We start from the raw sequence: 12,398 nt of genomic DNA, 5'->3' as shown, positions 1-12,398 counted from the left end.
GTAGTGGTGCATTAAAAAAAATGATCATGAATTGATTTAAAAGAGTTAATAATCTTGCATACAAAAAAGGATGATGCCTTATGAGCATGCTTTATGACCATGCATTTATTCAGGAAAAAACCAAAATATAAATGGGAAATGCAGACCTGCAGCACGCATCTTCGCCAATGGTTTTCTCGAATATTTTCAATTAAAAGAAACTAAAGGATAAATTATTTATAATTTGGTGCATGGCCCACCGGCTAGTTCATGATTAATTCATAATCCTTAGCAGGGAACTTAGCAATGGTGATAAACCTGAGACCATTTATTTATTTATTTATATGCTTTGCTTCCATTCCACCCTATCCTCTCTCCTCGCGAGCCAGAATCTTATTTATAATAAAATATAATATAACATAAAAAAAAAATAAAAAGAAAAAAAGTTAGTGGAAGATCCAAGTATTAAAAAATAGCGAGAAATGGTTGTTGAAAATCTGCTGCGCTTAGGCATTGCTCGCTTTCTGTGCATCCCGCTATCTGTAACCGTCGTCCTCTCCTCCTCTCTTCCCTTTCAGACGCCTCTTACTTCCTCCGCGGCGGCGTCACTCTCTCACCACCACCACCAGCGCCGTCGACTCTCTTCCGGTTACTCCATGAACTCTCAGCAGCTGTCACAGTCTCAGTCTCCGCCTCCTCCGGTGGCCAAGAAGGTGGAGCACAAGATGGAGATGTTCGGCGACGTCAGGATCGACAACTACTACTGGCTCCGCGACGATTCCCGCACCAATCCCGAAGTGCTCTCATACCTCAAAGAAGAGAATGGATACACCGATTCCATCATGTCCGGTGCGAATTCACACTTTCTTATCCTCTTTGTTCGCCTTCTACTTCATTGTGACGAAATTTGTTTATCTTTCTTAAAGAAACGCAGTTCGCTGCATAGTTACACTTCACTATAAGGATAAAAAGATTGGCGCGATTTTTGCTGTAATTTCGGTTACTTCATTGCACGAGCTACTCTATTTGATAGCAGCATGCGTTTTTTTTTTTTGTGATTATTATTAATTTTAAATTTAAACTCGACGATTAAAATGGAGTTTCATTTCCCCTTAACTTGGATGATAATGGTGGGTAATAGCTTTATTTGTTTATTAACTATAGCTGTATTTCACGAATTTTTAGGGTGTGGGTCTTAGGCCACAAAGACTTAGACAAACAGACTCAAATTTTCAGTTCAGAACAATTATCAAGTATGACATGTGATGTACAACGGAAGTTCCAACCCTGTAGTTCTGTATCAATTACTAGCAATGTAGTTGGGTTGAAATTTGTAGCAGTTAAGTACACATTTTCCAAAATTGTAGCATCATCTGTGCATTTGTATGTAGCGTCCAGTCAAGAGGAGGCAGCGAAGCTAGTTTCACTGTGTTAGGTAGTCCTCTGTCCACTTCTTATTCAATATAAGGAAACATATCATCGTTAAGCATAGCAGCAAAACGGGGTTAAGTCACTATGACTGCAAGGGTGCAGACTTGGGAATCCTGTTGCTATGTCTATGTCACTAGGTGCATGCAAGAAGACACCTTTGAAGGAAATTTCTTAACAATTACCTGAGAAAACTGTACACATTTTTCATCGTCTAGGAACCAAGAAACTCGAAGAACAGCTTTTTGCTGAGATAAGAGGGAGGATTAAGGAGGATGACGTCTCTGCACCTTTACGCAAAGGACCTTACTACTATTACGAAAAAACTTTGGAAGGGAAGGAGTATGTTCAACATTGTAGGCGCCTTATACCTGAAAACCAAAAGGTGCCATCAGTGTATGATACCATGCCCACTGGACCTGAAGCTCCTCAGGAGCATGTTATTTTGGATGAGAACATCAAGGCACAACAACACGGTTACTACAGTATTGGTGCTTTTAAGGTTAGATCATATATTATTATGGCATTTTTGTTGCTTATTTCTGTCTGTTTCATTACTTCTGAACTCTCTTGCCTTTTTGTGTCAAACTTTATTTCCTTTTCAGGTTAGCCCAAATAGCAAGTTGGTAGCGTATGCTGAAGACACCAAAGGAAACGAAATATATACCGTCTACGTCATTGATGCTGAGACACAAGCTCCTATTGGAGAGCCTCTTGTTGGTCTAACACCATACGTTCAATGGGCTGGTGATAATGCTCTGGTTTACATCACGATGGATGAGATTCTCAGACCTGATAAGGTGAGGCGATATGTTATTCCACTTTCTAGATGTCTATAAGTTTTGGGCTATTGATTGTTTGGCACATGGTACATTGTATTTGCTTGTGATTCTAATGTCTTAGTGATGCAGGCATGGCTTCATGTGTTGGGGGAAGATCAATCAAAGGATACTTGTCTTTACGTTGAAAAGGATGATATGTTTTCACTTGACCTTTATGCTTCTGAAAGCAAGAAATACTTGTTTGTTGCATCGGAAAGCAAAAACACAAGATTCAATTTTTATCTGGATGTTTCCAAACCTGAAGAGGGTCTTAAAGTTCTCACACCACGTGTTGATGGTATTGACACAACTGTCAGCCATCGTGGTGATCATTTCTTTATTAAAAGGAGAAGTGGTCAATTTTTCAATTCTGAGGTGGTAGCTTGTCCTGTTGATAACACCTCCTCAACTACGGTTCTTCTTCCCCACAGGGAAAGGTAACACTTTTTCTACATCATCTTAAATTGTGTCTTTCCCTTTCACCAAAACTTATGATGAATTTCTTTAGTGTAAAAATTCAGGAGATACAACTTTTTAGTGATAATCTTGTTTCATATGAGAGAGAAGATGGTCTACCAAAAATAATAGTTTATCGCCTTCCACCTACTGGTGAACCACTAACAAGCCTTCAAGATGGTCAAGCAGTTAGCTTTGTTGATCCAGTATACTCCGTGGAATCTTCATATTCAGAGTTCTCATCAAGTATCTTGCGGTTTACATATAGCTCCTTGAAGACTCCTAGGTCCGTATATGATTATGATATGAAAGCAGGCATTTCAGTTTTAAAGAAGATTGACCCCGTAAGTTATCATGTACTCAGCCTGTATGATTTTGCAATTGCGTTATGTCTCTGACTCCAGTCTTAAGGCATCATCTGTTACAGAAACGAAATACTTCATGTCTTGATTGCTGAAGTGCTTCTTTTTTGGTATCTTGTAAAAAGATTTGGTTTTGCTATGTTCTGCATGACCCATGCATCTATCCTATTTTTTTGGTTTAAAACTTTGGTTTTGTTCTTTTGACTAGCATCCATAATTCCATCAGTGATTCTTTGAGTGCCTTGTAAGATCCTCTAGCTGCTGAAAGCATCATAGAGAATGGTAAAGTTTGAATTTCTGAATGAACTTTGAATTGTGAAGAACAGAACGGAACTCTCTGACATAGCTGCACTGAGGGATGACTTCCCAGTAATTTTAGAGGGTTTGATGTAGTATTTACTCTTATGAGAGTGTGAACTAGTTCCAAGTTCCAACTTCAGGAATAGAGTGGATTATATGGTAAATGAATGTGATATACACTAGGTATAATTAACATGCATTAAAACCCTGTTCAAAATCGGAAGGTATCAGGTACTGATGAGATTAGTTAAGGTAATATTATAATTCTCATATTATAAAGGTAAACCATGCTTTCTTTATTTCTTATGCATTGCTTATTTATTCTTTGTGCCTGCATTGATTTCCTCCCATTATTTATTCGTTGTTTATTTATTTTACTCAGGTTTTGGGTAGTTTTGATTCTACCCATTATGTCACTGAAAGAAGGTGGGCACCTGCCTCAGATGGAACTTTGATTCCCATATCAATTGTTTATCGAAAAGACCTTGTGAAACTTGATGGATCTGACCCATTACTACTTTATGGTTATGGCTCTTATGAGGTAAAAGAAGAATAGAACGTGCCACTTTATTGCATATAACAATGTCAATTTTGAATTCTATGTCTTGATGTTATATTGCCTAATGCATTAAAAGCACTACTGTTTGTGTGCTTTCTTCGAAGCAGATGATGTAAGACGATCTGATAAAGACTCAAGATAAATAGAAAACAAAAAAGATATATTGAAATTGAATGCAAAGGAACCACTCTACTTTGATCCAATTTCTGATGGAACAAGAGAGACTCACTCAACTTCATTTCTTGACACCATGGTTTTATCACAAAACCAAAGTGTATTTTCACTCCTCTCATTTTTGTCTGACAGCTATAGTAGTTTAGGAGACATTTATACACCTCATATTAGGTTAAAGATAAAAAATCCTAAACCCACTAACATAAAGTCCTATCTACTAACTACATAAATAAAATAAAAAAGCATGAAATTAAACTGAACATTCTAACACTTCAAAATATAAACTAATAACTACAAAATAATACTTCCAATCTTCATGTCACGAAGATCTAAAGCACATATCATAGTCTATGGTGGGGTTACTACGTGAAACCTAAATATGTTCTTTTGATGTTCACTTTGATATGTTGCGAGATTGGGAAGTTCACTGACTGTTTTACACTTTTACTTTTTATTCGTTCATGTAAAGAGGATCTCTTATCTTCCTATTTTTGTGTAATTTCTAATTATTCTTTTATCAAGGGGGAAAAAAATTGTTAGTTGATCTGTTCCTTTGGTTAGAAATGTTACAGTTTTGGCCGTTTGGAGTCCAAGTTACATAATATGAATATGGTTTTCAAGCATTCCATTTTTCTAATTCTATTTATTCTCTCTCTCATCGTTAACAGTATTGCTTGGATCCCAGCTTCAGTTCTTCAAGGCTTTCTTTGTTAGATCGGGGATTTATATATGTTATAGCTCATATACGTGGAGGTGGAGAAATGGGGAGGCCGTGGTATGAGAATGGGAAATTTCTGAAGAAAAAGAACACTTTCACTGATTTTATTGCTTGTGCTGAATATTTGATTGAGAACAAATTCTGTTCTAAGGAAAGACTGTGCATTGAGGGAAGAAGTGCTGGGGGTTTGCTAATTGGTGCAGTTCTTAATATGAGACCAGATTTATTCAAGGCAGCTGTTGCTGGAGTACCTTTTGTGGATGTTTTGACAACTATGCTTGATCCAACTATTCCTCTCACCACTTCAGAATGGGAGGTAATTTTCTCTCTTGTATTTTCCTGCCATTCCATGTCAGCATTTGGAAATGATTGAATACAGGTCTGTTTGGTTCTAAAAGCTTGTTCTTCCCACTTTTAATATCCCAATAATATTTTGTATTTAAAACTCCTGTTTCAATCATCTTGTGTGCCCTTTAGTTTGCGTGTGTGTTAGCCTCTTTTAAATGCCTATTAAGCATAGGTTTAGTAGCAGAAAAACGGAGTGGCAAGGGATGGGACAGGCAACTCGGATGTGAAAGATCTTATTTTGTTTGTCTCAGAAATAGTGTTCCGAATATGACTTATGCATAACCTTGATAATGTCCCGTATTATATTATTTTTCTGGGTCCTTGAAAACTGCTTAAACATATTTCTCATAAAAGATCTCACTTAATATATGAAGCTTATTTAGTTGTTATATTGGGATCTCAAATTAATATTAATGAGAGATATCATATAACCCCCACTCCATCAGTGTATTAAGACATTATTAATTATATGGGTCAATATCTTTTCTGCTGAAAGTATATTACCAGAATATCGTATGATATAATTTACTCTCTTGTTTCTCATTTTGCTAAAGCTGATCATTCTGTTATGTTTTACTGCAGGAATGGGGTGACCCTAGGAAGGAAGAATTTTACTTCTACATGAAGTCATATTCCCCCGTTGATGATGTGAGAACCTTATGGCTGTGTTAGACTCAGATCGACAGTAGCCTTCATTAGCTATCAATATTTTATTTTTGTATCCTTCTTGAAGAGACTTCTAGAAATTATTTATAATTCTTTGTTCATGATTTTCATCCTACCCATTTTACGCAGGTGAAGGCACAGAATTATCCACACATTCTTGTCACTGCTGGATTAAATGGTAAGCATATCCAATTCTTGAAAGGGATCTGTTCATGTTCGTATATGTAAAGCTAAATAATTCTTGTGGGTTTGCTATTGCTTATGATTTGGCTGGAAAAACTATACTCTGTTGTTCCATGTGACTTTATTTTGTGCTTGTACATGCTGTAGACCCACGGGTTATGTATTCTGAACCTTCGAAGTTTGTGGCAAAGATGAGGGATATGAAGACTGATGATAACATATTGCTTTTTAAATGCGAACTTGGTGCTGGCCATTTTTCAAAGTCGGGGAGGTAAGCTCAACCTTACTGCTGTTTTTTAGTTTTTTTTATTTATTTTTTCCACTTATTTTGTTTTACATTTATTTATTCTTTGTGGTTTGGGATTTTATTTGATTTATCTTCAATGCCCGCATTGTTCTGGTTGTAGTTTGGGAAGCTGGGATTTAGTTTAGTAAAATTATTACAAGAAGCCGGGATTTATTCCCTCACTAAATTCTTGTCTAGGAGTGTAAATATATAAAGATTCTATTTTGATTTATGCTTTTCATGTGTGTGTGATGTAGATTTGAGAAGCTCCAAGAAGATGCCTTCACTTATATCTTCATCCTGAAGGCTCTAAATATGACGAACGAGCTCAAGTTTTGAAATCCACGAGGCATGGATGCGGTTAAAGAGAAGGAGCAAAATACTTCCTTTCTAGGCTTCATAAATAACATGTCAGACATTTGGGTCCCGTGTTAGGCATTTGCATTGCCGACAACTATTGGATTTTCATTGATAAATGATAAAATCCCAAATAATATTGTTTTCAACCGACTCATGAAGTGTTGTATCGTCGTAATTCTGTCAGTTATCTCTCTTCTCTGGATCGGAACCATGCATGACAACAACGCAGTAACCACTAACTAGATATAATAGGGTTTTGAACCCTAGAAAATATTATTTTATTCTGGTTTTGTTTCTGGGTTCAGAATACCAAAAATTATATGAAGTTAGTGGAAAGGATCATAAGGATCATTAAGAGGAGATAAAAAAAGGGGGGGGGGAGAATGGGTCGAAAATTTCCACCAAGTAACCAGTAGTTGAAACACATGTTTGTTAAAAAAAAAAAGTGAAGAAAACGACACGAGAAAAGAACTAAAATAAATTTGTTAGCTATATGTTAAAAAAATATTAATCCCCTAATCTAATCTTCCCCTTTTACAAAATAAATACTAATAGAAACAGAAATTTTCAATAATTCAGATGAGATTTATCCGAAACCTGTAGAGTAAACAACTAAACATCCTCCCAGGACCCTTTGGGCGTTTGTAACCATATTTAACATAAACAGGTTATGCTTGCTCAATTTTCCCTCATAATCTAAACTCAACCTTTTTTTGTGCTGCTGAAAGAAATCACAAAAATGCGGACCAAAATTTAACAGGACCATTGTCATCGGTAAGCACAAAACGGTAGTGCAAAAATGTATAAAAATGACAATAACTCCAAGACAAAATAATGTGCTTGTAAGCCATCATACACTTTATCCTTCATTGTCCAAAATTCCAGCCATGGGCACCTCAATCTTAATCTGGTCATCATCATCTCCATCACTCATTGCCGTGCCCTTCTTGAAATAATCAACTTTGAAGTCATAATCATCATCCATGGCATCAGTGGTGCCTTTGTTAGCCTTTTTCCTCCTCTTCTTCTCTGCTCTCTGAAGTTTTGTATTAAGCATGCCCTCTGCTCCATATAATTTCTCATTCTGTCTATCAGCAGCAGATTTTCCCTTGTTCTTGTTACCATCTTCTTGACATTCCATTGTTTCATCAACATCATTCCCAGCAGGGTTTTCAGGTTCCTGCTCAACTTGATTTGACGGTTCAGGTGCCATATCATCCTAATATGCATAAATGTGAAGGATAACTAAGTGATTTGATCAATCATATTGAAAAAAAATATCTTAACCATAAAACCAAGAGGAATGTAAACCATCGAGCTCCCTTCAAAAGCATCATGAAGTAACCATTTTCAATTACTTTACCATTTTGAAAATAGTAAAAGCAAGATTGGAAGAATAGTCTTATCCTTATTGTGTAAATGAATTGAAAATAATGGAGCAGATTGATTGGGAAACAAATTCTGAAAGTGACATACCTCCGGCGTACTCTCATTGAATTTAAGAGGTCCACTTGAAGGAACTTCTACAGGATTGAAGTCATCAGCAGATTTAAGGCTTCCAATGAATGAAGTTTCACTCCTGTAGACTTCATCAATATTAAACTCTTTCGCAAACTCGGAAACTATTGTGGCTTCTGAAACTTCTCCTTCGTCCCTAACCGGGGGCATGGTATAGTATGGAATTTTCCCTGAAAAATACAAGTAGATATTTCTGATAATTTGGTTTATACTTTATACCAGTTGTCATTATGACGCATATTTTCATTATCCTTTGTTCGGCGCGTCTGGTGTGCGTGTGGAAGCACCATATATGCATACCTTCATTCCAGTCTCGGAGAATGATTCTGGCAGCAGCTTCAACATCTGCTACTCCACCCTTCTTAAGCTTGCCCCTAACTGCAGCAACCTTCTGTAAGAAATCATCTACAGAATCAAAGCTTGGAATCTTGTAAAGAGTTACCATCAGTCTGGCGGGACAGCAATTGAGAATTTCCTTCACTGTAAAAGAGAACTCTGAATTAGTATCCCTGCTTGAAATTTGGAAGGTAACCTGGGCACACAACCTGAAGGATGTTGATGAATGATAACAGAAATTTTATCATACTTATATGTTATCTTTTTAGTACAAAGCACCTATTTTCAGTTCTGAAAATAGTGTATTGCTTTTCCATGCGACCACACATGGAGCACTTGAAAAATTTCACGGTTATGCCTTTCCAACGTCAATGTTGGGATTTTCTTTGATTGGGTCTGAGTCTATAAAACAGATTATTTGATGAAACTATGCCAGAGAGATTAAAGTAAAAGAGAAATTTAAAAAGAAAAAAAAACAGTATTCTGAACCTTTTAGTACCAACATAGGTTCAAGAACAGAAATAGGTTCACTAAGACAAGTCTTAATACACACCAAGCATCCTCTCAACTTTGGCTCAAGCAACCAAATTCGTCAGGTCTAACTAATAGTATTGGTAGCATATGTTTATAACTCTTATGCCTCTATCAATCAATTGAGCAAACTGGGGAAATCTTGAAAAAAGGAAAAAGCTGTTTGCATACCTGGGCTAATTGGATCATCTAACTTCTCAATTCTCTTGCAATTCCGTAGAGCTACAGAAGCATCATTTTCTAGTGATTTAAGCATGACAACACCAGGACAGTCCAGCAACTTAATGTTTTTGTCCAATTGAACCTCTTGCATCGATCTTGTTAATCCAGGAGTAGCACCAACATTAACAACATGAGCTCTCTTCAAGCTATTAATAAGACTACTCTTGCCAACATTAGGTAGCCCAATTACACCCACTGTAATAGTCTTCTTGATCTGCCAAGGCAAAGAAGCAACAAATAAATAAGTACTATAAGTAAAGCAAACAATAAAACTGACCCAGAAAGTTACAAAAACTATTTAAACCTACCACAAGTTTAAAAAATTAGCAGAAGAATTAGCAGGTAAAACACCATATACTATAGGGAGGGAAGAGGGGGCACAGGCATAAGCTATATGAAAACAGACACAAGTTATAGAACCTCATGACTTCTTGTGTAATTCTTCAAGACTTTGATGAGTGTATCAGCTCCAAGACAATCACTTGTTTGCAAAATATTACTTGGTTTTGCTGCCTTTGATGACTTCCACCCTAATTTTGATCTCTGCTGTTGGGTGCTGCACTTGAAGGCCACAGTAGGCAGTTCTTCTCGAAGGTACTTAAGCCATTTCTCAACTGCTTCTCGGGGAACAAGATCTGAGATAATACGGTGGTGGACAAATGGTTAAACCACACAAAACACCACAAATTAGCAAAGAAGCATCAGTATAACTGTTGATGGTTGGGTCCTGCTTTAAGTACAGATTCCAGTCCTTTACCATCAAGCCTATTGGGATTGTTTCATTTGTCAACATTTCCTAATATGAGAAGAGGAAGGTGGGAAGAAGAAAATTACCAATTTTATTCAATAGTAACACTAGGCGCTTATCCGGGCCAGCACTCATCACCATCTTTTCCATATTAGTGCAGCGAGTACCTAAAGGATCCCGGGCATCAAGGACTTCTAAAATAACATCAGAAGCTTCAACAACTTTTACCAACTCCTTGTAGAAGGGTTTATCTGCGTTATCTGTGTATGTACAGGATTATGGGCATGCCAGAATAATGAAATTTAATAAAGCAGTTAAAGACAGGAAACGAGCAAATATTAGGCTATAATACCAAATTGTTGAGCAAAGTGAAATACCTCGGTTCTTCCCAGATGCGGTACCCGTTGCCTGAGCTTGCCCTTCTGTTTCAGTCATTTGAGACACGCCATCATCTTCTAGTAAACCCAACTTCCTCTTTCGAGCCTGAACAATTGTTAACCATAGTAAGAAAGGATTATAACAAGTTCATAGCAAAACATCATGAATAGTCCAAATTTAAGACTTTGGACAAAACACATCAGTTTTCAACTATTCGTATAAACCAATGTTCAAGTTAAAGAAAAAAACTTGTGCCTATGTCAAACATTTGTACCAACACCATTGATAAGAGTTCACCATTGAGAATATACATAAAGCTTGTAAACCGTGTTATCATTCCCAATGTTCATCTTGAGTAATATCTAGAAGAATTTCTACTTCACAACTTCAATTGTACCCAAAAAAAATGACAAATTTAATAAATTAAGGAAAAAAAAGCAGAAAATTCATGAGGATGAGACAATCAATCGAAAGAGGGAAAATTGGGCGATACCCTCTCCTTGCGTTCAGCTTTCTTTTGCTCCAATTCTTCAATGGCACGAGCTCTTCGGGCTTCAAGGGCCTTAAGCTCTTGCTCCTTGAAAGGCCAATCATTGGGAATCCCAGGATCCTTCTCAACCTTCTTCTTGTTGTTCAAACCAAGCTTTTTAGCTTCCTTTGCCTTCTTCTTGTGGTGCTCCTTCACCTTCCTTATGATCTTGTACTTCTTCTTCAAAGGGACCCTCTTGCTCTTGCTCTCTGCCACAACAAAAAAGCCATAAACTAAAAAGAAGAGAAACAAAAAAAAATGGATGATTCAGAATCGATATAGAAGCACGGAAATCATACTCTTGCTCTTCTTCACCATTGCGTTGTTGTGTTGTGTGTTGTGTGTGTGGCCGCTTTCTGAAACTGAGAAGCAACGGAATAAAAGGGTTTATCGAGTGATGAAGGTTGGGTTTTATTCTTCTGAAAAACACAACCTCGCACTTACGTAAATTAGGGTTGTGTGTGTTTTTCAAATTGAGCAAAATTTGATTTTTAATTTACTTTTAAAGCTTCTTGCCTTTTTGGTTATTTAAAAAATAAACAAAAAATGTTACTTGATATAAAATCAACAATTTTAATAATGAAAGGGTGTTTTTTTATAATTACACTTGTTAAAATATATCAAAATTTGATTAATAAAGTCTTTTGATAATATATCTAATATTTAATTATTTCTATTATATTTTTTATTTTTATGAGATTTATTTGTGTTTGCATGTTTAAAAAATGTTTTCTTAACTATATAAATTATCAAACATCATTTTAATAATTTATAATTTATTCTACTTTAATATATAGAGACACAATTTCAAGGTTTCCATGAAGAGAGGTGAAATTCAACTCAAGCACCCAACACCCTTAGACTTTTGGTAAAGCTTCTATTTTTTTAAAAAATGTAGTATTTATATTTGGTAAATTAAATTAAAAACAATTTTTAATAAATATAAATAATAATAATTACATTTGATAAAATAGTTTTTAAAATTAAAAAATATTATAAAAGACATAAATTTAAATATTAAATTTAAAAATTAGTTATTATACGAGGTTTTATTAGACTTTTAAATTTTAAAAAATATAAAATGATTTTAAAAAATTTTACCTTAGTTGCTTTTAAAAGTACTTTAATTTTTTTAAAGCTACAAGCGTAAGTACATGATCTTTTTTATTTACCAAATACAAAATGAAGAGGCTGTCTTTTTTATTTACCAAATATAAAATAAAGAGCTTATATTTTTAAAAAGTACAAACACCTCTTTTAAAAATTTTACCAAATCAAGTATTACACTAAGAAAAAATATTTTGAAAAAAGACAAATAAATCTTATAGAAAAAAAAATAAAGCCTTAAAAATTTAAAGTATTAAATTTCTAAATGTTTGGAAATTTTAATGTTAAACATAATTTATTTTCTATTAGAAACTTGTAAATTAACCATTATTTTTTAAAAGATTTTTTTTTCAGGTGAATTAGACAACTTTTAAACCTATGTATCAGAT

At 35.3% G+C, this 12,398-nt stretch overlaps 2 protein-coding genes across 2 annotated transcripts; one reads left to right on the top strand and one right to left on the bottom strand.

Annotated features, from left to right (window-relative positions):
• Nucleotides 1-230: 230 nt before the first annotated feature.
• On the top strand, nt 231-6,786 carry LOC112712281 (uncharacterized). Its single transcript, XM_025765122.3, has 11 exons — nt 231-828; nt 1,626-1,909; nt 2,013-2,207; nt 2,319-2,665; nt 2,737-3,028; nt 3,729-3,887; nt 4,748-5,113; nt 5,728-5,793; nt 5,941-5,989; nt 6,142-6,265; nt 6,538-6,786. The coding sequence occupies exons 1-11, from the start codon at nt 462-464 to the stop codon at nt 6,617-6,619; spliced, it is 2,331 nt and encodes a 776-aa protein (XP_025620907.1). The 5' UTR covers nt 231-461; the 3' UTR covers nt 6,620-6,786.
• A 418-nt stretch (nt 6,787-7,204) lies between these two features.
• LOC112712282 (guanine nucleotide-binding protein-like NSN1) lies at nt 7,205-11,386 on the bottom strand. Its single transcript, XM_025765123.3, has 9 exons — nt 11,202-11,386; nt 10,867-11,111; nt 10,373-10,478; nt 10,082-10,255; nt 9,668-9,882; nt 9,197-9,461; nt 8,459-8,638; nt 8,117-8,328; nt 7,205-7,859 (listed from the first exon to the last, which is right to left on the bottom strand). Exons 1-9 carry the CDS (start codon nt 11,218-11,220, stop codon nt 7,500-7,502), a joined length of 1,776 nt encoding a protein of 591 aa, XP_025620908.1. The 5' UTR covers nt 11,221-11,386; the 3' UTR covers nt 7,205-7,499.
• Nucleotides 11,387-12,398: the final 1,012 nt, after the last annotated feature.

The sequence above is a fragment of the Arachis hypogaea genome, chromosome 9 (assembly GCF_003086295.3).
Source record: "Arachis hypogaea cultivar Tifrunner chromosome 9, arahy.Tifrunner.gnm2.J5K5, whole genome shotgun sequence".
Classification (NCBI taxonomy): Eukaryota; Viridiplantae; Streptophyta; class Magnoliopsida; order Fabales; family Fabaceae; genus Arachis; species Arachis hypogaea.
This window is presented reverse-complemented; position numbering and strand designations above follow the sequence as displayed.

Coding starts and splice junctions, on each gene's coding strand:
- LOC112712282 (XM_025765123.3), bottom strand. Junction 10,256..10,372: donor CGCATCTGGGAAGAACCGAG/GTATTTCACTTT, acceptor GTACATACACAG/ATAACGCAGATAAACCCTTC. Junction 9,462..9,667: donor ATTACACAAGAAGTCATGAG/GTTCTATAACTT, acceptor TTGCCTTGGCAG/ATCAAGAAGACTATTACAGT.
- LOC112712281 (XM_025765122.3), top strand. CDS start 462: ATGGTTGTTGAAAATCTGCTGCGCTTAGGCATTGCTCGCTTTCTGTGC. Junction 2,666..2,736: donor CTTCTTCCCCACAGGGAAAG/GTAACACTTTTT, acceptor GAATTTCTTTAG/TGTAAAAATTCAGGAGATAC. Junction 3,029..3,728: donor TTTTAAAGAAGATTGACCCC/GTAAGTTATCAT, acceptor TATTTTACTCAG/GTTTTGGGTAGTTTTGATTC.